We start from the raw sequence: 25,621 nt of genomic DNA on the forward strand, positions 1-25,621 counted from the left end.
CCGGCTTCCAGCGAGGAGAGCGAAGAATCCACGACCGTCAGCGGGATTCAAACCCAAGACCACCGGCTCAGTGCGGAGGACAGTCGAGAGTCACAACCCACAGAGAGAGTGAGGACAGGAGGCGAGGAGGAGGAGAGGGAGGAAGAAGAGAAACGAGAAGAAGGGGAGGAAGAAGAAGAGGAAGAGGAGGAAGGTGAAGAAGAAGAGGAGGGAGATGGAAACTGAAAGCCTCACAAACTGCTTTCCCAACAGCCGTTTGAGAATTGAGGTCATTTTGTCGCGAAAAAAAAATCAAGTTGTAATTTATAGAAGTGACATAAAAATAAAAAAGAATCAAAGGTTTACTGTGATTTTCTGGGGTTTTTTTTACTTTAAAAATCTGTAATCTGGAGGACGGCTGCTGTGAATTCCTGGAATAAAAACTTGAAGAACAGCAAAGAAACGATAAAGACACGAGAGCACAGCAGAATGTGATAGAAATACTTTATTTTAATCTCTTAAACATTAACACACGACTTCCTATTAAATAGAGGCTCTGTAATGATGAGCCGAGGCTTCACTGCTGCTGCGGTTCCAGGACATTATCGAATTCAACTGGGATTATCTGCAGATTATTCAGTGACGAGATTAACGTGATTGATTATAGTGACAATCTTCAGGCTTCTTCACTGAAATATTCAAACATCTTAAAAAACTTCCTGAGACTTTATTTTTTCATTAGTTTTGTGCATTTTTTTTTTCTTTTTAAATGAAGCAATTGGTATTTTTGCAAGATTAGATAATCTCAGATAAACCCTCTTTACATTTGTTGAACCACGAAACTCAGATCAGTAGATTTCCTGTGCATAATCTAGATCTATAAACTGTTAAATCAACAGACGGAAGCTGTTCATAACTTCCTTTCTACGTGAAACGTAACACAAACTGCGATCGCGAATCTCAAAACCGTCTCCTGGAACCCGCAGCAGAAGCCGAGCCTCGGCGCCATCTAGTGGTTAAAGTTACCGATGCATCTGAAACGAAGCCGAGCCGTAGCGGTTCGTCACTGTGAAGGCTAAACGCAGACAAACGCGACACCTTTTACCTCTAAAACTGGCACAGGAATACAAACGGATGCATCACAAACATTAAAAAAATAAGCTCAGGTTTTGTTTGTTTTTTTTCTCAATAATTTGTTGCCGATATTTTTTCAGATCCCAGCTGGTAAACAACAACAGTACCATCTCGAAAACGGTGGAAAAAGAAACCAGAACAAACGGTTACGAAGCGCTTTTTGTGTCCAGCATCGTGAAATAAGGCAGGGCAGTAGTGAAGCTGTTAAAACTGCAGTTTTGACATTTTGTTCAACGCCGACGAGATGCAACTTTTCCAACAACAAAAAAAAAAAAAAAAACATTTAACAAATCAAAAATACTTCTTAAGATCCATTTGTACCAAACTTAAGCCTGTGCGGGTTCAGTTGTTTTTCCTAGTACCAGGTACACAGTGATCAAGAGTGCAAACACAATGTCAAACTTTTGCTGTAATTGTGATCGTTGGATTCTGCCGTGTGGTGAAACACTGATTTTTCTTCATTCTTCTAAGTTTACGAGATCGTTTGAACTTTACAGCGAGTGGGCTCGGGACCAGACTCGGAGGGATTCACCCTGCGTTCACGAACTTTGTGACTCTCGTCTTGTGTGCGGGAGATAATACTGCAGCGACCTTGTTTGGCAGACTTCCTGAAAGGAGCAATGCATAGACGTTATCAGAGAGTTTTTTGAAGTGCTGCAATCAAACAGACTGATCATTTGAGGATTATTATTTTTATTTTTTTTTAATGAATCTGGAGCCTCAAAACTATTTCAAATAACCTTGTCAGGCCTGAGCGAAAATAAAAAATACAAACATAATATATTTAGTATTTTTTCCCACTTTCTAATAACGTTACACCAAAATAACAGGAATCCTCTCCCTATATACTCCGTTTTGAAATGCTATAATGGACTCTGCGATTGGAGAAATTCAGAGGAGACACATTTTAAACTGCACAAACCCGTTGAAACCCTGAATCGATCAATCAGTGTTGTTGTGAAGACAGAAAACAACAAAAAAAAAAAATATATAAAAAAAGTCAGCATTCATCTTCATATAGCACAAATCTCCCCCAGTATTTGAAATCTCTACCAGGCAACATTTCAATGATTCGTGACGCGTAAAATGTACAAAAATATATGATATGCTGCTGTAAAGACACATTCATCCTGTATTCCAGCCGCATCTAAAGCAAACAAGTCAGTTTCTGTTCGGACTTTTCTCCAAACTAAACTGACGTCTTTTCACTGTGCTGGTTCAGTCAGCTTCGGTTTGAGGAAAAGTCACCTCTGACCAGACGACTTGTTTAGATGGATATATTTTCAGCATATATGCCCAGTGCATGATTGGCAGCAAAAAAACAAACAAACAAAAAAAAAAATCATGCAGTTAGTTGGTTCTTAAGAGCTATGATGTTAAGTCACAAGAGTTTAAAGCTAAGACGTGACGCAATGTCGATATGCACATTGGTTCAGAACATTTAAAGAATTTTTCACCATTTCAGGCTCTTTTCATCTTTAAAAACCAAAAAGAGTCAACTTTCTAATAACTACTGCTAGGTTAAATATCACATTGAGGACGAAGGACGACGACCTAGTTAATCCAGCCACGTAATCGTATTATGAACCTGTTGAATGAGCAGCGGACCGTCAGCGAGCATCAAGAGCCGGTTCAAGCTGCTGCTCCGGTCACACACTCTCTCTCTCTGCAGAGCCCCACATCGGAATGCTGGTGTTTCGGGGTTAACCTCTCAAAATAGATAGCTGGCAGTTTATGACGACTGATTAAGTTAGAGTGAGGCTGGTGTCTAATTACATTGTCTTGATGCTGCGTTTTTGTGGACTCGGGGCCGAAACGATTGATTTCAGATGGTAGACAAGAGGGTCTGCGTTAAGAGCTGCTGCAATTAAAAAAAAACAAAAAAACAAAGATAACCGTGTCGGTTTCCCTTTAAGGTGTACAGACAACACAAACAAATTTGGAAGATGCTGCATCCACCCCCAGAAGCTGCTTGCTTGTCAAAGCGTACAATGAGAAAACGCCAGTTCCCTCTCCGTCGAGTTCAAGGACGAAGTTCAAGCCCAGCAACGTCCAAGAAAACCATCCGCAAAACATCCACACACACAATCTTCTCCTACTTCCAGAATTCCTTCCTTCCCTCACGGACACTTTACATCCCAATTCTTCGCAGATGTGTCCAAAGCACACAAAAAGGACCCCCCCCCCCCCCCCCCCCCCCCCAAAAAAAAAAAACAACTTTTAATCTTCACATTCAAACCAGTCACTTGTAAGAAAATACTGACCTTCATCCTGGAATGAACCAAAGTGAGCAGCGAGTTCTAAACATCTGCTCGGACCACACGGAAGCAGCAGGATTTCCTTTCCCATCCTGAGCGCACATCAGAGAGAGACACTGATAACCATCTGTTATTACGGATCACAGCTGCAGCCGGGTCTGATATGAAGCATCGCAGTCACACACACACACACACACATACACACACACACTCCCAAAAAAAAAAAAAAAACACCTCCTGTTCAGACTTTTGGAGACTAAATGTGACCTTGTGGTCGCTGTTGAAGAATCAACAGATGTCTAAATCCTCCAAAATGCCACTGCTTTGTATCAGAGTGGCTGAAGATGTCGATAAAGAATGAACCCTTTCGGCAACGAGGAGGAAACCGCAGCTCTGACAACATTAAAAGATCAAGACCGTTTGAAATGAGGAAACAGGGGCAGCGTCCCGTCTTTTTTGCAACAAAACCTGTTTGAGAAAGCTGCCGGCTTCGCGTTTCGTATGAATTTTGGTATTCAAACTACGAAGCTTTATACACAAAAATGTAATGCATAAGAAAGAAAGCAGCGATGTTCACATGCTGGGTTTTCTCATGGGAGGAACATATGGTTAGTATATCTATGTAGGTAGACAAGATGAGCTGCCATCAGAATCTGATGCGCCGCCCTACACTGTACACCGCACCGCCCTTTCATGCAGGTCGTCTTGTGAGATGTCGGCGGACGGTTCTTCATCATGTAGGATTAAAAGTCAAAGTTATGTTACGAAAAGAAAAGAAACAATTCATTCCCGACACCTAAACGTAGCAGCTTGTCAACGTCATTTCTTCCTCGAATTAACGCTTTCCTTAGAAATCTTTCCACAACGTGAAAACTTCCTCTTTCATGCAGTTTATGTCCCTGAAGATGGTAAACGTTGCCCCGCGCAGCAACCATCGAGTGTTTTGTGCTGACTCGGTGCCTTTCGGACACAACGGAAGGCAAGAAATGTCCCTTTTAAATCGACATGATGTAAACATGTAAAGCTTAAGCTCGGGCTGGCGTTTGCTAAATATTTAGAGGAAGACCTGCTTGAATTTTGTTCAGAACAGCTTCTTGAAAACTAACGCACCCGCATCTCGTCAACATCCTCCTTCAACTCTTTATGTTCTCGGTCATTCTCTCCCACCTCGTATGACTTATTTCCACTAATCTATCGAAAATTCACAGTTCACAGGTGGCAATCGCAGACTTTTGTTCCCTCCCAAAAATATGTTTTCAAAAAAAAAAAAAGAAGTTCACACGCTCTCTCAGAATGACATGAAGCCAGCATTCACACTCCTTTCCACACGTGGAAGCTGAAAGTCGGCGAGCCGCAGGAGCGAGTGAGTGAAATCCACCCCACGCTTCTCTCCTCCTCGCGTTTTCTTCCGCTTCCTGCCTGGACCTGGCCGGGTGTTGGCGTCTTTTCTGAAGTGTCGTCGCCTTTACAGAAGCGAAGATTGAACGGCGACGGCTGAAGACTGGACTGAAAAAGCCGTGCGGCAGCAGACCTAAAGCTCAACCGGCGTCTACCGACACCGACGTTATCGAAGTGCGTAAGAGTCCACAGCTTATATATTGCACATTTCTACTAATTTGTCACTGCACTAACGCCTACCGAGAAAACAGGAAGTGGTAAAGAGGCGGGAGTATCACAGCTGAAATTGGCTTCACGTGGTTATTCCTAGAGTTGCTTTTGGTATTTCCTATTTCCTAAGAGAGTCTAGGTTTAGACGAGATAGACATGTACAAGGTGCAAAGCTTCAGGCGGTCGTCAGGAAGGAGTGGCCGAGGTCAAATCCCGCCGTGTTCGCATGTGATGTTTTTGAAAAGTTGGGTATACTTTCAGGGACGAGGCTCACGAGACAAAATGCAGCAGCTGATGTCGTTTTTTTTCCCCCCCCGATGACTGAGGTCTTTGCCTGCATGTCGCCTCTGGGACTTCATCCCCGCCTCCTCTGACGGCTGGAAACACCGAAACGGGAATATGAGCTGTGACTGTGTCGTTCTTCCTCAGCATTTGAAGTTTTTGCATTTATTGCAGATGTGTGTGCGTGTGTGTGTGTGTGTGCGTGTGCGTGTGCGTGTGCGTGTGTGTCTGTGTGTGATGTATTCAGTAGACACACAGGTCTGGAAACTTCATCTCGTAGACGGGGACGGACTGGTGCTGGGTGTGTCCTGCGGAGATAGAAACCACTCCGGACGGGCTCGGGGGAGGCCTGAGGAGGAGGGGGGACAGAGAGCGAGACTTTAAATGTCCTGCGCTGGATATCTGAGGACATTTCAGACTTATAGGATGGGGATCTTATCTCTCATATAAACTGTCTTTAAACATGTTTTATGGTACAACCATGGCGAGTCGCTCGAACTTAAACCTTATAGAGAAAGTGTTGTGACAACATAGAAAATAATATACCAAACGCAAATGTCCTTACATTTTTCTAGAGTTTATTAAAAATCACGAAAAATAAAATAAATAACAACTTACCGGATTGTGAGTTCGAAGATTTGTGCGAGCCGGTCGTGCAACATCGTCGCCTGAAGGAAGACGGTTTTCAAAGTGAACAGGAGCAGAGATTTATTTTCGAAGTGGAATTCATTGTTTCGTTATAGAAAACCTACCTTGGACTCGCAGTGAGCGGCGATCTCCTCAAACGGGGCTTTCTGGAACTTTTCCATCACCTGACGCCTCTTCTCTCTCTCCTGCTCCTCCAAACCGGTCGTATCTGGAAAAATAACACAAAAAAACCCTAAATGACTGCGGATTTCAAGTAAGGAAGATTTTTAATATAGCTTCGTCTGGTCCGCAGAGATAGATTAGGTCTATGTGACATCTTGAATTAAAAATAAATAAATAAAAAAAGATCCTGGAGATGAAAACACAATATTGTATTAGCAGCTCCTGACTGAGGGTATAGACACTCACTGCTGGGTAAGTGTGACACTCACACAAACTATTCCCAGCAGAGCTCAGGACAAATTTACATTTTGACACCTGGAAAATCACAACATTCTGGGATCCTATCACAAAACCTCAGGCCAGACGGCTGAGGAGCTTCACGAACACATGAAAGCGAAGACAGGAGAGACACAAACGTCACTCACCGATGGCCTTCTTTAGAGTCTCAAACGTGATTTCCTCGGCCAACTGGGACTGCAGAGAGAGTGACGTGGCGTCAAGCTGCAGTGAACGCTGACTATAAAGCACCAGATGTGCACACGTGGAGGATTCTTCTCTGTATAATGTTTGAGTGTTTCAACCTGATGGATGATCAAACTGACCTGATCCGGGAGGCTGTTGGACATGATGTCCACCTGAAGGGAGATCGTGTCCACAAAGCTCTTCCTCCGGGTCAGACGGTCTTCATCTGCACGAGCAAAGAGGCGTCCCAGTCAGAGATTTAGAGCGCCTCATTTCAGAATTTACTTTACACTATTAAAGCACAAAACATGGCGACTGCAGGGGAAAGTTTGACTACAGCAAAATAAACATTAGACATTTTAGCTCCTGGTTTTTTTTTCAAGCACATAAATTAAAATGTCTTCGTCATGTATCTTTTTCGAACGAGAGGAAAAAGTCTCATGAGATGATAAAGCAGAATGTGATGGTCCTCTCCTGATGCAGTAAACATCAGGGCCTGGATTACACACGGTGTGGATCAGGGCCTGGATTACACACGGTGTGGATCAGGGCCTGGATTACACATGGTGTGGATCAGGGCCTGGATTACACATGGTGTGGATCAGGGTGCAGATCCAGATTATCAGTCTAAGAAGCTCCTGTGTGGACACATGCAGCCTTCATGAGACTGACCAGCAGGTAACGTCCAGAACAGTGTGTCTTGCTGACTTTCCATCGCTATATCTTGTATGTAGATGTGTGTGAGACATTGTTATGTTGTTCTTTGTCAGTGACATTTCCAAACTTCCCTATCTAGTCCACGTGCTTCCCTCAACACCTTGTGGGTTTAACCACCGCTCAAGACAGAAGCCAAACGGAAGCAGCCAGCCACACGGCGGCGTCGGGGTCAAGGTCACCTGACGAGGATCAACATGGCCGACCAGACGAGGGGTGAAATCGAACCGAGCGGCGCACGGAACTGGCTGTTCGCCTAAGTCACAGTGACCTCTGCCGAGCACTTTAAGCTTGTTTGACTCATCAGCGGACAGACGAGGTGAGAGACGCAGGTATCTGGTTCATAGTCAGATTCGTTTCATTCTACTTAACTCGATCGCTGCAGAGTCAGAAATCTGAAAGGAGTTCAAAAACTTCGGCTTGTCTGAAATGCAGCGGCCAGACTGAGAATTGAGCTCTCGTTACATGGCGTTTAAAGACCAGGATGCGGAACGCATTCAAACACATTTTCAGCTCAGAGGCCACAAACGGCCCAACTTCCTCTTGACTGAGCCAGACAGGTAAAATAGTGCCATAATAACGGTTACATTCAAATTCTAAAGGTGTTTTTGTTGCTATGGCGCAGATCGTACGTGATGGAAATGTCTCTATTTTCAAAGAAACCAAAGAATTACGACTGAAAATTACTACAATCTCAAAATACAGTGAATTGTCAAAAAAAAAGGGTTGCATTATGCATCTTTTCACAAACTCGTTATATTTTCCATAAACATCACAGATATCCCATCTCAGGTCTCAGTGTTTTGTCCACTACTCTTAAGTAATATGTTAAAAAAAATATATGTTTTCTTTGTAAATTAGGCAATTTGCTTGTTGTTTTGGTGGGCCACATTGGAGCCTCCTGCGGGCTATAAATAAATACTATTTTGTAAAATATAGAAGTGTTAGTCAAAGAGATGGTCAAAAAAAAAAAAAAAAAGACTTATTGTGTGGTTTAATTCAGCAATAAACCTGTATGAATTCATCATCTCGTGCAGAGCTTTATCTGCCCTTATATACAATGAAGTTCTTGAAGTGAAAAAGAATAGAAAGTAATTCCCGCACAGGACTTTGCACTTCAGACATGATGTAATGTTCAAATAGCAAAAATGGAGTTGGACGCACCCAGCCATGTAATAACTGTATAAAATGAACTAGCAGTCAACTCCACTTAAAGAACTAATGTGTTGGATCCCCCCTTTATTTGTTTCTAAAAGAAAAAGAAATTGAAGCTTTGAATTATAAAAAAAACAAAACAAAACTTTCTACAGCATTATGGACTAAAAGGAAGCAAAACTATAATATTCAGTCTCCATAGATCATCTACATGGAGAACATGTACTCACCATAACAAGTCCAAGTGAAATGCAGGCAAAACAGTTTCTAAAATCATCATCACGTTCAGTAATTTTATACAGTTTGATGTCTGCAGGTTCTAAAAAAGCTAAAATACATCAAAATACAGCTTCTCATGATGTAAAGGTGTATATATTACATTTATATTTTATAACAATTTGGGTCATTGTTACACGTTGGGTCTTTTTTTATGAACTTGTAAAATATCCTAAAATTCAGCCAATTCCAACATCTTGTCCATGTTATACTCTTACAGGATTACAGGTTTATCGAAACAAATGGGGAGCGGGTCAGAGGGTTCAACGGCTGGAAGGCTGGAAAGAAAACATTTCCACTAAACTAACCAGCTTCATGGGAAACTACTGACTACATTATCTCGGGATGTGAACAGTTCTATTTTTTATTTTTTTTTTCGGACTGCTGAGGTCTATCCAGGAAGGTGGGAAACTACGGTCACGTCACTCAACAGTCTGCGGTTACCTCTGGATGTCTGCCTGCACCTGTGGAGGATTTTCCCTACAGTGTAAAGCACTGGTGTCATGTGAACGCATGGCAGGGAGAAGAAAACAGAAGCACGCTGTCCATTAGAGCAAAGGCGAACACCACCAGGCCTCTCGTCACTGATAGGTTATATAAATAACTGTAATAAAGTTTCTTTTTTTCATTATTTTATTTTTTTTAACTTTAACTTTTTAAGCTGTTAATCCTGCTATACTGTATGATAAGCATAAAGAATACAAAATGTATTAATTAACATTAATTATTTTATGCAAATAACTTATTTCCCGTCACATTTATATGTAAATGCCTTTCTTATATCACTTTGACGTATAGCCCTGTTTAATCCTGGTTATAAATCTTGCATATAAAATCACATTATGTGACAAAAAAAAAAAAAAAAAATAGAGAGAAAAACTCATAAGTTTGGGAATTTACTAAATGAATTTACTCTGATGTTTGGGGATTAATTTGACTTTTTTTTTTTTTTCAAAAACTATGACTGATATTTTACCGTTTTATGAAACTGAAACTTCTGAAACTGAAAACTCCAGACAAAAACTTCTATAATAAAAGAGATGGGAGGACTAATAAGTCTTACATCTCCCCTCTTTTACATTGTGAAACACTTCTGTGGTTCATACCTGTAACCTGGGGGATGTAGGGAATGGAGAGTCTTTCCGAGTTGTATCCTGGTCCCGCCAGACACTCTGCCATGTCAGCCGTCTGGAAAAACAGCTGCTTGTCATCCTTGTCCAAAGATTCAGGGAGTCTGGAAGAAGACATTGATGAACACCGTCACCCACCTCCACAGAGACGAGCTGCATCTGGCACGTTGAGGAAACGTGATTTTAATGTCTAAAGGGTCCAAATGTCTTGGAAAAGCAGCAGCTGGGAAGCATACAGGTCCACATCGAGCATTTGTGACTCTGAGTGCAGAGGGGGGGGGAATTTAAAATCAGAAATAGACTCATGATCAGGTTTTCTCATCAGGTGCCTGATGATAGTGGAGTTTCACAAAAAGCTGTGAACGTTTAAATTAGTTTTATGTTGAAGGGAAGAGGACCTGGCATCAGATTATGACATCATATCTCAGAAAAGACGACCAGAATCATGGTGGTGCAATGACAGGAAACTACATTTAGAGCCCTCCACATGCCACAAGGGGCACAAATATATACCATAAATGTGAAAAGCCTAACATTACATTTTTTACAGCTCATTTCTAAAATAAAAATGCATCAGCACCAACAACGATACAGAAGCACTAATAACCAAAGGTCAAAATATGCCTTTGTGATTGTGCACAATATGGTAGCTGCAGATTTTCATTACTGGGGTGGATAAAAAAAAAATCCACTCTGTTCTGGGAAAAGAAAAATAATAAAATCTCCATTTCCATTATGAAAGTACTTATGAAATTAGCAATAAATCAATACTCTGACCAAGGAGAGTTTTGTTTTGTGAACCCTGACAGTCATTTCCTTTGTGATTTTCAATGGCCTGCATTCCAATATCCTCTTAAAAATCAGACTTCTGCCTCTGCAAACGTAAAAGCAGATACTCACGGACACTTGTCTCTGAAAATGTGCTCAGGCAGAAGATACGGCGCATCCAGGGTCCTCAAGTCAATAACCTGGAGATGAAACCCGAAAGTTATTTACTAATGGCCTAATTTGTTTTTTTGTTTTTTTTTAAGAGAAGTGAAGAAGGATGACAAACATGAGCTGTCAAACAGCTCCAAAGATAAAAGAAAAGATGAAAACTTCAGCTGGGATGTTTGCTGATGTTCAGTGGATGTGAGGCTGCACCTTGCTGACGTGCTGACAGAATGGCGGGTTGGCGATCATCTGGCTCAGGAAGTTGAGGTACGCCGCCACCAGCGCGTTGATGCCGCAGCGAATGAACATGGGCATGTTCTCCTCATTAGCCAGAGCCATGTCCTTCACAGGGCAGTCGGAAGATGTGTATTAGTCGTAACATCCACCAGCAGAAGCCAAAATCAAAAAAAAAAACCACACACAAATTACTTGACCGCCTGCTGAGTTTGTGGATTTCTGAAGGTTGACAGCCTGCTCGGTGGTCCTGGAGAGAGTTCAGGGGTCTTTGAAGCATCTAATTAGCGCTGCAGCTACTTGGTGGTGTTTGATCGCACACTGTGAGGCCACGATGACCCGCGGTGGATTCTCCCACTTTTCAAACTGCTCAGAAAAGAAAGGCTCCTCGCGCAATTTGAAGGTGCGCTTATCTTTTAATCAATGCCCGGCGAAGCTTTTCTCCGAACTCTTAAAGGTTGCAGGGAGGAGCGTCTGCTGTTTTCACACTGTCGCCACAAAAAGGTCGTCGTCAAGGTAACGACCGCACGGTGACACTGCGGGCATGTGATTCGCTGTGGGTCTGTGGTGGACTTCTGTGGTCATCTCATCTAGGTTTTTTTTTTGGTATTTTTAAGTCACTTTTTAAAAATCACTCCATGTAATTATTATTTTGACTTATTCAAATGATTTTTTATTTAATTTTGAATTGAGAAAGGTAAAAAAAATCAAAAAAAAAAAATCAAGCAAAATGCTGCATTAATTTTAGTCTGGAATATGGTGATCGAGAGATTAAAAGCTTATTCAATCACTTAGAATCAAGTTTGCTTTTAAACAGCCATGTTCTCTTTACGCAAGGAGTAAATAAGCTATTTAATTCCAATATTTGCAGAGTTTAATTGATTTGATTGATGCAAATTAAAAACCATTCACCTTGAGACTTTTATTGTGGAGCAACTACAGTTAAATGGACAATTACTGACATTTTTCACTCGATCTAATTAAAGCCCATCCCTACATGCCGTTTTCACTGAAGATAATGGAAAAGTTGCATCCAGTAACTAAACAGCAGTTTTTTACGGTAGCTTTTGCATTTCTGGACAGTTTGCCGATGAGTTTTTAATAGAAACAGTGAGCTGCAAAGGAACACATGGACTTCAATACAACTATATCAGAAAGAAATGAGTTTATATAACCTCTATTGCAATACCGTGCCGCTAAATGTATTATGTGCATAATAATGCGCCTTCCTGGAGCTTATTCCAGCTCTGGAGGTTTAGGTTTCTCATATTGTGGGTCAGGCCTATCACTTTATTTCCATTCTGTTTCTGTGCTCTTCTAACCCGAAACAGGAGATCTGAATAACTCCGTTAAAAGGACTTATTCCCCTCCCACACTGAAGAGATTTATCGAAAACTGAAGCTTGTTTATTTCGAAGATTTAAACAAATTAAAACATCCATGGAGGCAATAAGAGAATTCATACTTCTTTTGGGGAGTCCTTAATCATTTATTTCGTTTTTTCTTTTTTAAAAACACAAAACTCTTCTTAGATGATTTACTACTTTCGCCGAGAACTGAAGTTGCATTATGCTGCGTCCCTCTCTGCCTCGAAAAGGTTCAAGAAGAAGGAAAAATGAATTATTTGCTTGGTTGATCCTATTTGTTGTCCTCCAGTCAGTTGAAGATGTGCAGCATAAGAACAAAGACGCTCACGTGATGGTAGACATGGTACCCCTGATCTCGCGCGCGTGTACGCTTCTATTTGATGTATACCGCTGTGACATTTCAAAAGATCAAACCTGTGATGTGCAAACGAGCGGCCGGGCTGAGTGTCAGTGCGTGCAACAGATTGACTTCACACCTTTTGTGTTCCATGCAGGGGGCTATTTTTTTTTTTAATTAATCAAAAGTCTAAAAACATTAAGCACCATGCCGCTGACGGCGGTAATGTAGCCTGCTCATCAACCACTGGACATTCCACAAGAAGTACAGCAAATATTTGGTTGAAAGTCCATGGTCCTTTAATACTGTCAACACTACAGCTCCCACCACCTTCCTAACATTCAACCAAACGCACATTTGGTTGAATAATTATCTTTGAACTGTGCAACTAAAATGTTCTTTTTTATTATTCTTATAATTACTATTAGAAAAGTGAAGACAGAGTCGTCCCTCTTCTGAGAATATTGGACTACTTGGCTTTACTTTCACATTTACTTAGTGAGTACGTTTCCTCATATGAAGACACATTCTCAAATTTGACTATAACTTTCAATACAATGCCTCAAATCATAGTATAATTGCCAAAATTGCAGTTCAGATAAAAAACAGACAAAAAAATAAAGTAAAACTTTTTACTACTCTGCCCCAATTTAGAAAACAAAAAGGCTTTATGTGGCCTCTTGGCATAATTTCTCTCCTCTAATCTACAGGAAACTGGGTTAAGCTCTATACATTGTGCCGTCTTACCTGCAGAGCGATTGCAAGCCGAATTAGGTCGATGACCACTTCTTCATTCGCCAACTCGATGGTCAGAATGGCGAGGGTGGTGAAGAGAAGCTCAAAGTTTTTGTGGACGTTGTCTTCCTCTTTGCAGCCCAGGTAGATGTGGCGGTAGAGCTGCTGGCCATGCTGAGGGGACACGAGAAGAGAAGTGTGGATGTGCTTTACAGACATTGACTCCCAAAGCGGCAGTGCTGTTATTGCAGGCGAGACATCAACAAAGCTGCATATGTAATGGATGTGGAATTAATTAATGCTCTCATATGAAGATTACTCTCATTATTGATAATTGGCAGAAGTCAAGAGTGGAAAAAAAAAAAAAAAGGATTAACAAATGAAGCAAACACAAGCGCAGGTTTTTAAGAAGGAACTGTGGACAAATGAAAGAATGCAAGTAATCAAAGTATCTACACGAGGTGCTAACAAACATATGCTCCCTCCCCGAGGTGCTTGGAAAGCAGCAGCGTTGCCAGCGAGCAGGAGCTCGGCCAGACGGGACGCAGCCGGCGGGGACACTGCCAACATATGGAGGTAAGACTCGGGGTTCCTGGGTTGTCCCCCGTAACAAGCAGCTCTGACTTTACACCCCGCTGCTTCAGGCGGAGCGGGTTCAGGACGGAGCGAACTTCCGGCGGCCCAGAAAAAAAAAAAAATCCTTCGCTGGGTGGAGGCCTTGGTCGTCAGGTCACCGCTCGCACCAGACGTGGTCCGGCTGGCGGCTAAAACTATCGATTTTAATCTTCAGAAATTAAATCAGAAGAGTGGGAAGTGACTTTGGTCGTTATTAATAGTAAATAATTGTTTTGTACACAAAGCAATTTTGAAATAAACTATAAAGACGTGACAAATGCCTCTAATGAGGTCTTCAGTTCAGAATATATTCTTCTTTCCATTACATGCCTGTGGATATCCTACTCAGGACTTTTAGGGTACCCTGAACCTCTCACCAGAATAAAGCACAGCGAATCTACATAAGACTTTTGTGTTTAAACTTGTGGCAAACGATTCTAATATCTTTTTAACTTCATAGCAGTATTTTTTAATTTATCACTGAGAAGAAAAAATGTTGTCAGGATGTATTTTGTTCACGGTTTGCTTGGGGTGATAGTACTCAGGCTGCACAAGTCTAAAGATGTGTTTATTTGTGAGATTTCTCTTGGCGAATAAAATGAATGGAGGCAAAGGCTACAGTTGTAATACATTCTTAAAAAAATATAGCAAATCATCAAACGGGCACGCGTGTGTGATTACCGATGCTTCATATGCAAATATTCCCAGAACAAATGAAACTGGAACAAGACAAGAAGAAGTGTCTTCTGCTCGTTCCATTTTTCTGACATTTCACGAACCAAAAAGTTGAACAGCTTACTCGACAAAATACTCGGTGGATTGGATGCTTAATTAATCGCCCCCATTTGGAAAATATTCTGCTCCGCAGCGGCTCTATTCTCCGTGATGTGAATGAGAAAAACCTATTGTGCTCGGAAATGCAAATGCCAGTGAAAAGATTAATCCTATTAATTCTGAATCGGCCTAAAAATAACCCAGTGCGTCTGAGGGCTGTGCTGCCAGGCGATGGTCTTTGTGAAACAAATAGAAAAAAGCACAGTGCCAAGGCCTGGCTACTGCATTTGTTATGTCTGACATTGCGGTTAATGGCAAGAGGAGGCCAATGACTTCTATTCACCACTAATGAATTACACTTAGATCCCGTCAACGACCTCTGACTGCAGCTCGTCTGAATGCTGGACATGATTTTGAAGGCGCACGAGCACATCTGGCTCTCAGCTGCAGCCTTGTATATGATCTGCTGGAGCAATTCACAGATTACATTAAGATTCACTGGGGAATGCCGTGCGGACGTGTTGATTTGTCTGTACTTCTTGCATCAACGTCACATCCTGATTAAATAAACAGACGTCGCCACTGAATCAATTTCAATTGTGGCAGTAAACACAAACATTTGTGTTTTGATATTTGGAACTACCTTAAGTTAAGTGAACACATTATCGCTTTGAACTGAATGGCTTCAGAGGCTGTAAATGAATAAGTTCAAATACAAGACCAAAGAGGCGATAAAGTTGTGGCTGTTTGTAGTTTGAATGTTGAAAATGAGTTCAGGACACAACGGCTTCAGATTCTCTACCTTCTTCATGAATGCAATGTCTTGTTTGGAAATCTTCTCTCGCTTAATTTTCAACGCTGCGACATTGGGAATGATTCTGCAAGAAAAAAAAAAAGAAAGTTAGATTTTCTTTCGGCAAAAATCAAAGTGGATCCTATCGGTAAGTTATGCACCTTATGCCGCGGAGCTTGGCACGGTTGTCGTGGCGATCGATGATGTTGTGCAGGATCTCCAGCACCAGCTGCCTCAGCTCACTGTCCTCCATCAGAGAGATGGAGAAGAGCGGGTCCAGGAAGGGGGGAGGCAACGCGGCTGCCATGGACTTGGACTTGAAGCCGGAGGTCACCTGAGGTAGAGGAGAGAGGCGAGGGAGAGGTCAGAGAGAGGTGAGGGAGAGGTGGGGGAGAGGTGAGGGCCGACTTATCACAGCGTGACAAAATTAATCTGCGGGCGAGGAGTGTTGATGAGAAAACAGCAGTTCAACGGAGCTTAAAGGTTGCGTTTGCAAACAACTTAAACTGTCCAAATGCTGACCTTTTCTGCTGTGTGTCACTCTGACGTGATGATTTATGATCTGTGTGAACAGGGCGAGAGCTTCTACCCAACCTGATTGTTATCACATTGGCTTTACGGGTCATCACGCGCAATTACTCTGCTTTAACTTGCACTTGTGTGTGTGTGTGTGTGTGTGCGTGTGTGTGTGTGTGTGTGTGTGTGTGTGTGTTTGTTACCCGAGGCCACGCAGTCGACATGAAGATGAGAATTCTGGATTAAAGTGCATTTGTCTGGTTTCAAAGCAGACACGGAGACTTCGGGGTGTCTTCATTTCATGGTGGCATAGATGATAACGTGTTAACCGAGTTGAAATTATGTGCTGTAATCTTGTATCAGACCCTAAATTTGAACCTGCTGTTGCAACCACATTGGCAATAACCTTCAGGATGACACGCAGCCTTCTTACAACCGGGTTTCACCCCAGGAGTCACCAGATACCAGAGATCGTACACCGGCGCTGCCAGAACACACACTTTCCTCATTACCCCCCACCCCCCCAGCCCCCCACCCCCACCCTTCCACTGCTTGGCCGCATCTGCGGCTGCACGGCGTTATAAATATTCTGACCTTTCACCCTTCCTCCAGCTGCACTGAGAAGCAGGTGGTGGCGAGTCGAGGGTGAGACGAGGACAGCTGGACGCCGTCAAGAGAGCGCTGTGAGGAGAGCGTGCACGGACCGCCGCAGCGCACGAGGCTGCAGGAAGGGACTGAGCGTGCATGCGCCACTCGCGGTGCGCCGATGCCACCTGGGCCTTCTTATCTGAGAGACGAGGGGTCGCTCAGTGGAGGAAATAATATACGAGAAGGAAATGCTTTCGTGTCGATGTCGAGTGTTCATCATGAAAACCGCTGAAAGTGGCCGGTAATAAATAGATGATTACGACGTTGCATAACAGGAGAAATGTCACCAAGACACAAAAATACACTTTTTGAAAAGGGCGAGCTGAAAGTGACATATATTGTATAAAGCTGGATGACAATAACACACTTTGGAACCATTTGTAGTTATTTCACGGCTGTATTTGTGAAAATGTATTATCTGCTTCCAAAAGGCGATTTCATTTTATTTTTGAATATTTTAAGATGCTGTATAGGTTGGCAGTGCAATTGTCCCAGTTTGTGAGGTTTAGGGTGCAACAACAATTCTTCAAGTTGGGTTGAGATTCAATTGGAAATCTGACGATGCTCGAATACAAATTGCAAAACTACAATTTATCTGGCATCGGTTGACGTAGAGGGAGGTGATATCAATGGTGATGTAATTCAGATGAAATGCAGCTCTGGTTTCTTAAGTCATTTTACTTTCCTGAAGTATTATTAGAAAATAACTTTATATGTTTATGTGGTACATTTCAACACAAACATTTAAAAAAATAGAATCAAACTGTCTTGTTATGCCTTTCAGAGATGATTCAGACTTACAGGGAAATTATCGAAGCAGCTGATGGAAAAGCACTGATCCACGCTGGAGATGACAACTTCAACATCAATCTTAGTATTTTGAAAATTATTTTTATCTTCCCACATAAAAACTTTTAAAAGGGAATTTCCAGTGGTTTCAAGTCCAGTAAGGCAATCTCATGTCTCAAATGTCACTTTGTCGCCATGAATAAAAACGCAACTGCTTTCTACTTTCAAACTAACGGGTAAAAACTGAAAATCCAGGCGATGACCGTGACCTTTCACCACTGGGATCTAGAGACCGTGTGAACCGAACTCTATAAAATTCCCCTGAAGAATTTCCCGAGTTATTACAGGAGAGAATGGGAAAAACCACAAGTCGCAGTGACCTTTGACCTCCTGCAATCAGTCCGTCCTCCCACCGGAGAAGACCTTTGTGTCAGGTTTTTAGAAAGCCCCAGGAGGGATTCCTGACATGTCACCTCCGGCATATCGATGTGGCTGAAAGGCGAACAAGGACACATAAAAACTACGGTCGAAAACAGAGAAAACTCACCATGATGAGGGAGCTGAGCAGCATGGTCTGGATCCGCTTGGTACCTTGATGCCTGAGTCACACAAAATCAAGGTTTATTTGGACATCAAAAAAACGTGTGACAGGTTTTTTTTTTTTTTTTTTTTTAAATATAACTGTGTAAAGTTCAAAGTTGAGAAAATAAATCCTCAAATTTCTACACACATTATCTGAGACGTGTCTTCTAATTTAAGGTTAACTACAAATTGTGTAATTCTTTTAACTTGCATTGATGGAAAAACCTTTCCAATACTATAATGAAACCAAACTACTCTTCCTCAGATATGGGCATGATGTTGAATTCAAGACAAAAAAAAAAAAAAAATGTTTCTTCGAAGTAACTCATTGTCTTTCACGTATAAACTGAAGTCTAGGAACAAGACTTGCATCTAGTGACGGGCCATCACGGCCTGCAATAAGGAAAATATCAGAATCACAGACTGATGTTGATTATATTTTGTCCATGAATACTTCTTAAATAATATCAATTGGTCTGTCTGCTTCCTCTCATAGCTTCTTCCCTGACTGCGCTGCTTCCAGACGCGTACTTCCATATTAAAGCTTTTAACCAATCACATTTTAGCCATCACCTGTTGCCAGGGTAAAGAAATCTGCCTCACATTCAATTCTGCAGGCGGCTGCAGTGTAAAATAAGTGTCAGTGATGCTGCTGCTTCAACCAATCAGATTTTGATATTGACGACTCAGGGCCTTCTAGCAGGTCTGGGGTGACGTCAGCATATTCAAGCCCTCTGATTGGATCGTCAGAGAGTTCATTCTCCCATGTGAGCTGACAGCATTTGTAGCGAGCTGCATGAACAAAAATATAGTTGTGTTGATTTAATCGCGGTTTTGTCAACCTACAATGGCTGAAGGAAAAGATTAAGAGATTTGGTTGCAGATGTATTGTTAAAACAATTTTCAAGAGGGACTTTTCCAAGAGGTCTTTGAACGCACCGCAGCACTCCAAGGGCATGGAGGTCCAGTGCAATTTACTTGAGTTCACGGGTTACTACATCTTCCTTGGCAGGATTCAGGATTATGTTATTTGTCATTATATTATTTCAAGACCATGAAAAGCTGACGTTTGTCACCCTCCTCGATCCTTTAGAAGTTTTGGGAATAGCAGTCGCATTTTTATGCAGCTGTAGCAGAAGGAGAGACGTGAACTCCGATTTTTTTCATCTGTCAAAGTATTTATTCTGGCGACACGAGTATCTATCTGTGATGCAATGGCTTTTTATGCTGCATGATAACTTGGTTTTTGCAGCCATAAAATTTTTTATTGAGGGGTGGATTGACTCAGACCAGCACTAGTGAAGGCCTAGGTCTGAAATGCACGACCCGCCACTGCTTGCATCAAATCCTTTTATAAGTTTCTGAAGTGTGAGTCAGTTTGAGGAAGAACAGGAAGGTTCCTAGAAACAAATTTCTTTTTTAATGCTGACAGCTTTAAGTGCGGTTAAAGAACAGTACGATCAGTCCTCCACTCAGGAACAAACTGCAGTCAAATTTCTTTCCCTCAGCAATTATCCAAAAAGGAGAAAAGAATGGAATTGGAGGCTGGGTGAGGCAGTGCTCATTTGATTTGGGATTATCTCTTGCGTTCCTGAGACCCGAGGGATAAGCTTGTTTTTCTTTTTATCTTCTTTCTTGTCTCACTGACCCAGAAGCTCTGATGCCACTGCAGGGGGTCCAGGATGTGAAGTGAGGACAGATTAAAGGTACAATTCACTCCAGGTGAAGGTGCGTGCGTACGCGCTTATTCCCCACAAACAACGGCTGCTAAAAAACGAAACGTGGCCACTGTGTTTGACGTCACAGTCTATGAACAGAGATCAAAGTGAATGAATGAAGAAGGCGTTGTCGTTAGGGATGGGTACCAAATTCTGCACTTTTACAGGTACCAACTGAATTTCCATCGGCACTACCGAGTACCGATTCACGTGAAATCAAACAGTGCCATGTTTCAGTACCTAAATGCATCCTTGTGACTGATGGAGTGGAAGACGAGGCAATTTTCCGAGCCGGACTTGAACACAGCATTGCATGCACATGAGGGTAATGACGCCGGTAGCTGCAGCAGTGAATGGAGCAAGCATGGCTGATAGAAAGCGCTCAAAAGCACAGCTGCACTTTACAAAATGCGATGCAGATCACGCTCGCGGCAATAATTGTGACGTGAAGTGCAAGGCCAGCGGCGGGAATACTTTGAATCTGAGGAAGCACTTGGTTAAGCACAAGATTTTTCTCAAGGCTGAAGAGCGCACAATTTGACAGCCTCAGATCTACCATGGCAATGTTTCCAAAGGGGGAAAGAATAGAACTATGTGGAGCTGGGTTTTAATTTGGGCATTTATGAGAAAATAAACACGGTGTAGTTGTAGTTAATTGTTTTCTTGTTGAACTGTGATGTTACAATGCATCAGTTGGATGTTGTTTTGATATATATGTAAAATTTTACATATTGAGAAATAAATATGTTAAATTGAAAAATGTTGAGATTTTATTGATACCATAAAGGTTCAAATGTTACAGGTACCCATCCCCTAGTTCTCGTTGGATTTTAGATGTTGCTTTGGTAACGGTCCAGTTGAAAAAGAATGCGGTTGTTGTAAAAACTGCTTCATTAAAAAAACCAGCAGCACTGACCGTCGATTAAACAGTAAAAGAGAAGACAATGCGGAGGCAGTATGCTCAGACCTGAGAAGCCTTTTGGGAGCTGCATGTTGGTGCGAGTGTGGGAACCCCGGGGCGCTTGGATAATGAAGGCGTGACTCACCCGATCTTGACTGTGTCCAGGGTGTGGCAGGGGGTCCCGTACACTGGCACTTTACCCATGATGAACATCATGACTTCAGCTCGCTGGTAATCTGGCAGATTTCCACCAAAGAACCCTGGCAGGGAGGGATGGCACATGATGCACAAACAAATGAGTCAGAGCTCAAAAGCAAACACGTAATGGGTAAGTCAAAGCACATTACGTCCTCGCTTTATTCAAACGTGTATGATCTCTGCAAGCAAAGCTTCGTCGGAAAAAAGAAAAAGAAAAAATCCAAAAAACTAAATAAAGTCATCTAAATGTGTTTATTTGAACAAACAGAGATGACGGGAGGAAACTGTACCGATCGTCTGGATGATGGCGTTCTGGACGATCCGCTCATCGCTCTCTTTCCCGCGGCCGGACGAGACGCTGGAGCTGGAGTTCCTCCTGGAGCTCTCACCCAGCTCGAAGTCCACGCTCATCCTCAGATGTTTGAGCAGCGTGTTGAACACCTCCAGCACCGTGGGGCCTGGTGTCACACACACACAGGAGCACATGAAACTACGTTCACTTCACATATGTAAAGGTCATCGTTTGGCAGCCGCTGTTTTCCTCCAGTTAGACGTTGATCATTACCAGTGGTCTAATAAGAGGTGGAGAACGGCCCTTTTCCCCCTCTATGGAACTCATTAGATGAGGTAGCAATTAGCAAGCTGATACAGTTTGCAGCAGGCGCGTATGAAACCCGCATTAACCTTATTAAAGTAAATAGGTGTTGAAATATTTCTGCAGATGGACTAAAATATACAAAAAAACATTACACCAAATACGTCTCTAAATCAATACAGGGCTTAATTCCTCTGTTATTTTATAGCTTTTTTGAATTGCTTTTCCTGCAGATACCCGCGCACTCCCGACGACTGCAGTGCACAGTTGCTTTGTTCGTCCTAATTCACTCTGTCACAAAAAGCAACACCTCAGATTATCACAGAGTCCGTGCCAACTGGCTCACCCTGTCTGCCTGTGGCACAATGAGGCTTCCACTCATTTAACTCACCAAAAAATAAATAAAAAAATGTTGGCATCACAGGGGACGTGCTTTTTTTGAATACATTCGAAAAAGAACATATTTCAAAATATATAACACAATATGTGTTTGTACAACCTCCCCAGATTATCAAGGACATTATACGTTGACAATGACTATTGTTACAAAGGGACGTAAAGACCATCTGATAAAGGACAAAGTCGAACCATGGTGAATAGCTATTATGTCTAAATCTCTGAGGTATGGTCACATTTTGTGAAGTTGGAGCATTTTTTTTAATCTCCAAAATGTATAAATGTGAGTTAACAGATACACGCCTCATGCTGTTGACTAATGTTTTGGTCTGTGATGCTGTAGCTTTACAGGAAATGATTGCCGCAGAGGCGACATGATTTCAACAATAGATCAATCACACATGAGAGCACGTAAACCAGGACAAGGACAAGCTGTGCACGTTTGTGTACTGATTGACTTCTGAGCACTGACATCTGATCTGATTATCCTTGAATTCGAGGCAACGGCTGAACGCACAGTGGTAGAAAAATCTATTTAAGCATCTTAATTAAGTCATCTTAGTTATATATTTTTGGGGAAATATAAAGACACAGCGAGAAAGCACAGTTTTCTGAAGTTGTATCCATTGTTTGTTTGTTTTTTTTTGCTCCTAAGCTTGGTTTGAGACGATATCCATGCGCTTGTTTGTCGGGGTGAAAACTTCCAACACAGTCTGGACTGTTTCGTTAAATCTACTCTACAGCTGCACGTCACTGTGTGCTACTCTACACACCACCAACACTCAGCAACACCGTCACAACATGACCCAAATCTGCTACCTCCCCGCACATCCTCGAGCTGTCAGCTGGAGGCATCGAGTGGTGCAGAGAGTGACCAGAAAAACAGAAATATTAAAATTTACAGAGCTCCCACGTAGTCAGAAGCCCTGTAATCCTGCAATGTGTTGTACTCCTTTAATGAACAGTGGGCTATTTCTCACACAGCAGTCACAACATGGACAAGAGAGTAATAACACTGTTGTGTGTTATGCCAAAAAGAATAAATATTACACTTCATTATGGTACAAACTTGAAAGTAAATTTATCTCACTTCAGTTATTTATACAAAATCTCAAAATGTGTCTATATATATATATATATAGTGAAAAGGTTAAAAGGCTCAACTATATCATCTGGTATTTCTGTGTTGTTGGTCTCTCAGTGGACATTTAGACGAAAACAATACTAAGTCTTGTTTCTATACACCTGGTATTAACATGCACCTCATACTAACGCACACAAAATTCTTTGTGCATTAAATAATCAGGAAATACAAATACAAGTATTATTGCGAAATAGAGTTCGGCCAATTACAAATATGCACATGTATTCAGACAACAAAAGCAACTGTTGTCATGACCTGAGTTGTCCCTGCCCTTATCTTATCTTATCTTGTAATATCTGATCAAGTTATCAAGTGCAGCAACAGCGGTCTCTTCCTCCTCCTTCTCTTGTGTGATTATTAGAGAAACCACAGAGGCTCATGCTGTTTTCAGAAACTTTTTTTTTAAATCTCTTTCTAATTTCTCAGACTTGTTGTCTTATTGACCCAGAGCAGTACGTTTTAAGCGTTAAAGTAAAATAAGTAGCTGTCATGCTTTAATGTTTGGTGTGTAATTATATATGTGCTATTTCATAGTTGTTGTTTTTTTTTTTTTTTAAATTCCACACTGCAGCAAGAGCTTAAACAATAAGAACTTTAAGTTTGATTCCCTACTCGATATCATGTTGCAAGTGAAGTGGAACCGAGTACGCTGAGGTGTTTCTACGATATAATTATGCTGTCGCTGTGCTTGTTAATACCAGGCATGTTGGAAAGTGGGTGTTTGCACAGTTTATTTTTAGTCTGAATGCATCCACATCTCCATACTGTACCGAGCCACAGATTGGGAGCAGTCGAGGTTTCGCTTTCGAAGCTGAATATGTCGCTTCTGTTAGACTCTTGGATCATTCCTTCCCACGGGGAATGTCGTGATTTTTTCCCCCCGGCGGAGGCGCAGGTTGGTGGAAGTAAAGATTAACTTATTAAATGCTGAATTCACCAAAAGAACGCTCAATAATTGAAATAGAAATGTATTTCCTAATCAACAGTTTCTTTATATATCTGTCGTTTCCTCTCCTGAAGAGGTGACAATCCCATTTTAATTTAGTTAGCAGGCAATTAACACGTCCAAACACATGAGCAGTACGAAAGCACAGAGAAGGAAGCTGAAGAAGGAACGTGTCAAGATGAGAAACACATCAGAACCTGATAAGCGCCTCTCATTCTCCACTTTCACTGCATTTCAAGAACTATTCAGTATCAAATTTGTGTTTACAATACAAGTATATATACAAGCATTATGGGACTGCCCCAATTATTATACAAAAAAAAAACAAAAAAAACACATGTTCAAACATTTTGTTTTACTAGGCCGAAACCCAATGTTCCAGTAGTCTCTGGATAATTCTCTAGCCATCATTTATGAATGAATCCTCGGACTGTAGCAGCTTCAACAAGTTTGTTTCAGGCTCTTGTTTGAAATCGACTGGAGTAAAAAAGAAAAGTGTAAAACGAGTCGTTGCATGCAGTGGGAGGTGTTTATATTAACACTTAACTTACACTGTGACATTATTTCCCCTGCATAGTATTGGAAAAACTAAATATTCATAGCTCATTATTTCAGTGAGTGAAATGTAAATGAATACAAATAGAACCGATTCATTTGTCTTTTAAATATAAATGAATGTGATTTTAAAGTCAATCCTTGCCTTTCCGATCATATACTGCACACTGGCATCTCAGTTCAGACTGTATACAGTATAAGTCTGTAGGTAGAAAGTGTAAAGCCACGGGCCCACGTGAGCCTTACATAAATGATCTTGCATTCGGAAACTCCATGGAGTTCTTTCTCACCAGTGGATGAAGCATAATAAAATCAAGCCTGGTCGGTGTTACATTTGAACTCACCTACGGATCCTTTGGCTGCGATGGCCACCGTCTCCAGGAGGACCTGAACGATGCCAGCTCGGACTCGGGGTGTGTTCCTGTTGTGGGTGTCCAGGTGGTTCAGAACCTGCTGGATGACGTGGTGCGAATGCTGAGCCTAGAGAACCACACAGAGAAACAAAAGAAAAAGATTGAAATGCTAAAAACTGAGACCTTCATGAGATACAGCCTTGAACAAAAATAAAGGGAAGGTGACGACGGCTCAAGATTAACTTATCTTTGAGTGAGAGTGAATAAGAGAAAATGTCACAAATGTGAGGCACTAACAAGAACGGGTTTAAACATTCACGGGTTCAATTTTTAGACTAAAATCCAACATTATGTCTGACATGTAAGGTCCATGTACGTGCTTCATTGCATCGAGCAACATAACAGTGGAGCAGCTTCCAACGTTTACATGTTTCTTCACCATTTAGATGTTATGCGTGCCATACCTGAATAGAGTACATGATTATTCTAAAGCAGGAAACAGCAAACTCATTGGGGTCCCACAGGTGATGGTGGTCCAGGTGGCTAAAACAGAAAAACAACAACAAAAAAAACCCCATAAAATAATGATTATTTTGTAGTTACTCCATACTAGCACCAAAAACAAACCAACATCAGATCCAGGTAAACATCAGGTAAAACTCGGTAACAATACGACGTAGTTAGC

General features: G+C 41.7%; 1 protein-coding gene across 1 annotated transcript in view; it reads right to left on the reverse strand.

Annotated features, from left to right (window-relative positions):
* Positions 1-476: 476 nt before the first annotated feature.
* Positions 477-25,621, reverse strand: part of efr3a (EFR3 homolog A) — a 62,978-nt gene continuing 37,833 nt past the window's right edge. Inside the window, exons 7-22 of the mRNA XM_080462053.1 lie at positions 25,401-25,479; positions 24,928-25,063; positions 21,238-21,405; positions 20,895-21,009; positions 18,096-18,147; positions 15,757-15,929; positions 15,605-15,680; positions 13,426-13,587; positions 10,952-11,083; positions 10,709-10,776; positions 9,785-9,912; positions 6,674-6,759; positions 6,497-6,545; positions 6,014-6,117; positions 5,880-5,929; positions 477-5,610 (exon numbers count right to left, since the gene is read on the reverse strand). Coding sequence (XP_080318179.1) covers positions 5,505-5,610; positions 5,880-5,929; positions 6,014-6,117; positions 6,497-6,545; positions 6,674-6,759; positions 9,785-9,912; positions 10,709-10,776; positions 10,952-11,083; positions 13,426-13,587; positions 15,605-15,680; positions 15,757-15,929; positions 18,096-18,147; positions 20,895-21,009; positions 21,238-21,405; positions 24,928-25,063; positions 25,401-25,479 — 1,684 coding nt within the window. The 3' untranslated portion in view covers positions 477-5,504. The remainder of the gene's footprint in view (positions 5,611-5,879; positions 5,930-6,013; positions 6,118-6,496; positions 6,546-6,673; positions 6,760-9,784; positions 9,913-10,708; positions 10,777-10,951; positions 11,084-13,425; positions 13,588-15,604; positions 15,681-15,756; positions 15,930-18,095; positions 18,148-20,894; positions 21,010-21,237; positions 21,406-24,927; positions 25,064-25,400; positions 25,480-25,621) is intronic.

Source organism: Lipophrys pholis (genome assembly GCF_963383615.2).
Source record: "Lipophrys pholis genome assembly, chromosome: 1".
Classification (NCBI taxonomy): Eukaryota; Metazoa; Chordata; class Actinopteri; order Blenniiformes; family Blenniidae; genus Lipophrys; species Lipophrys pholis.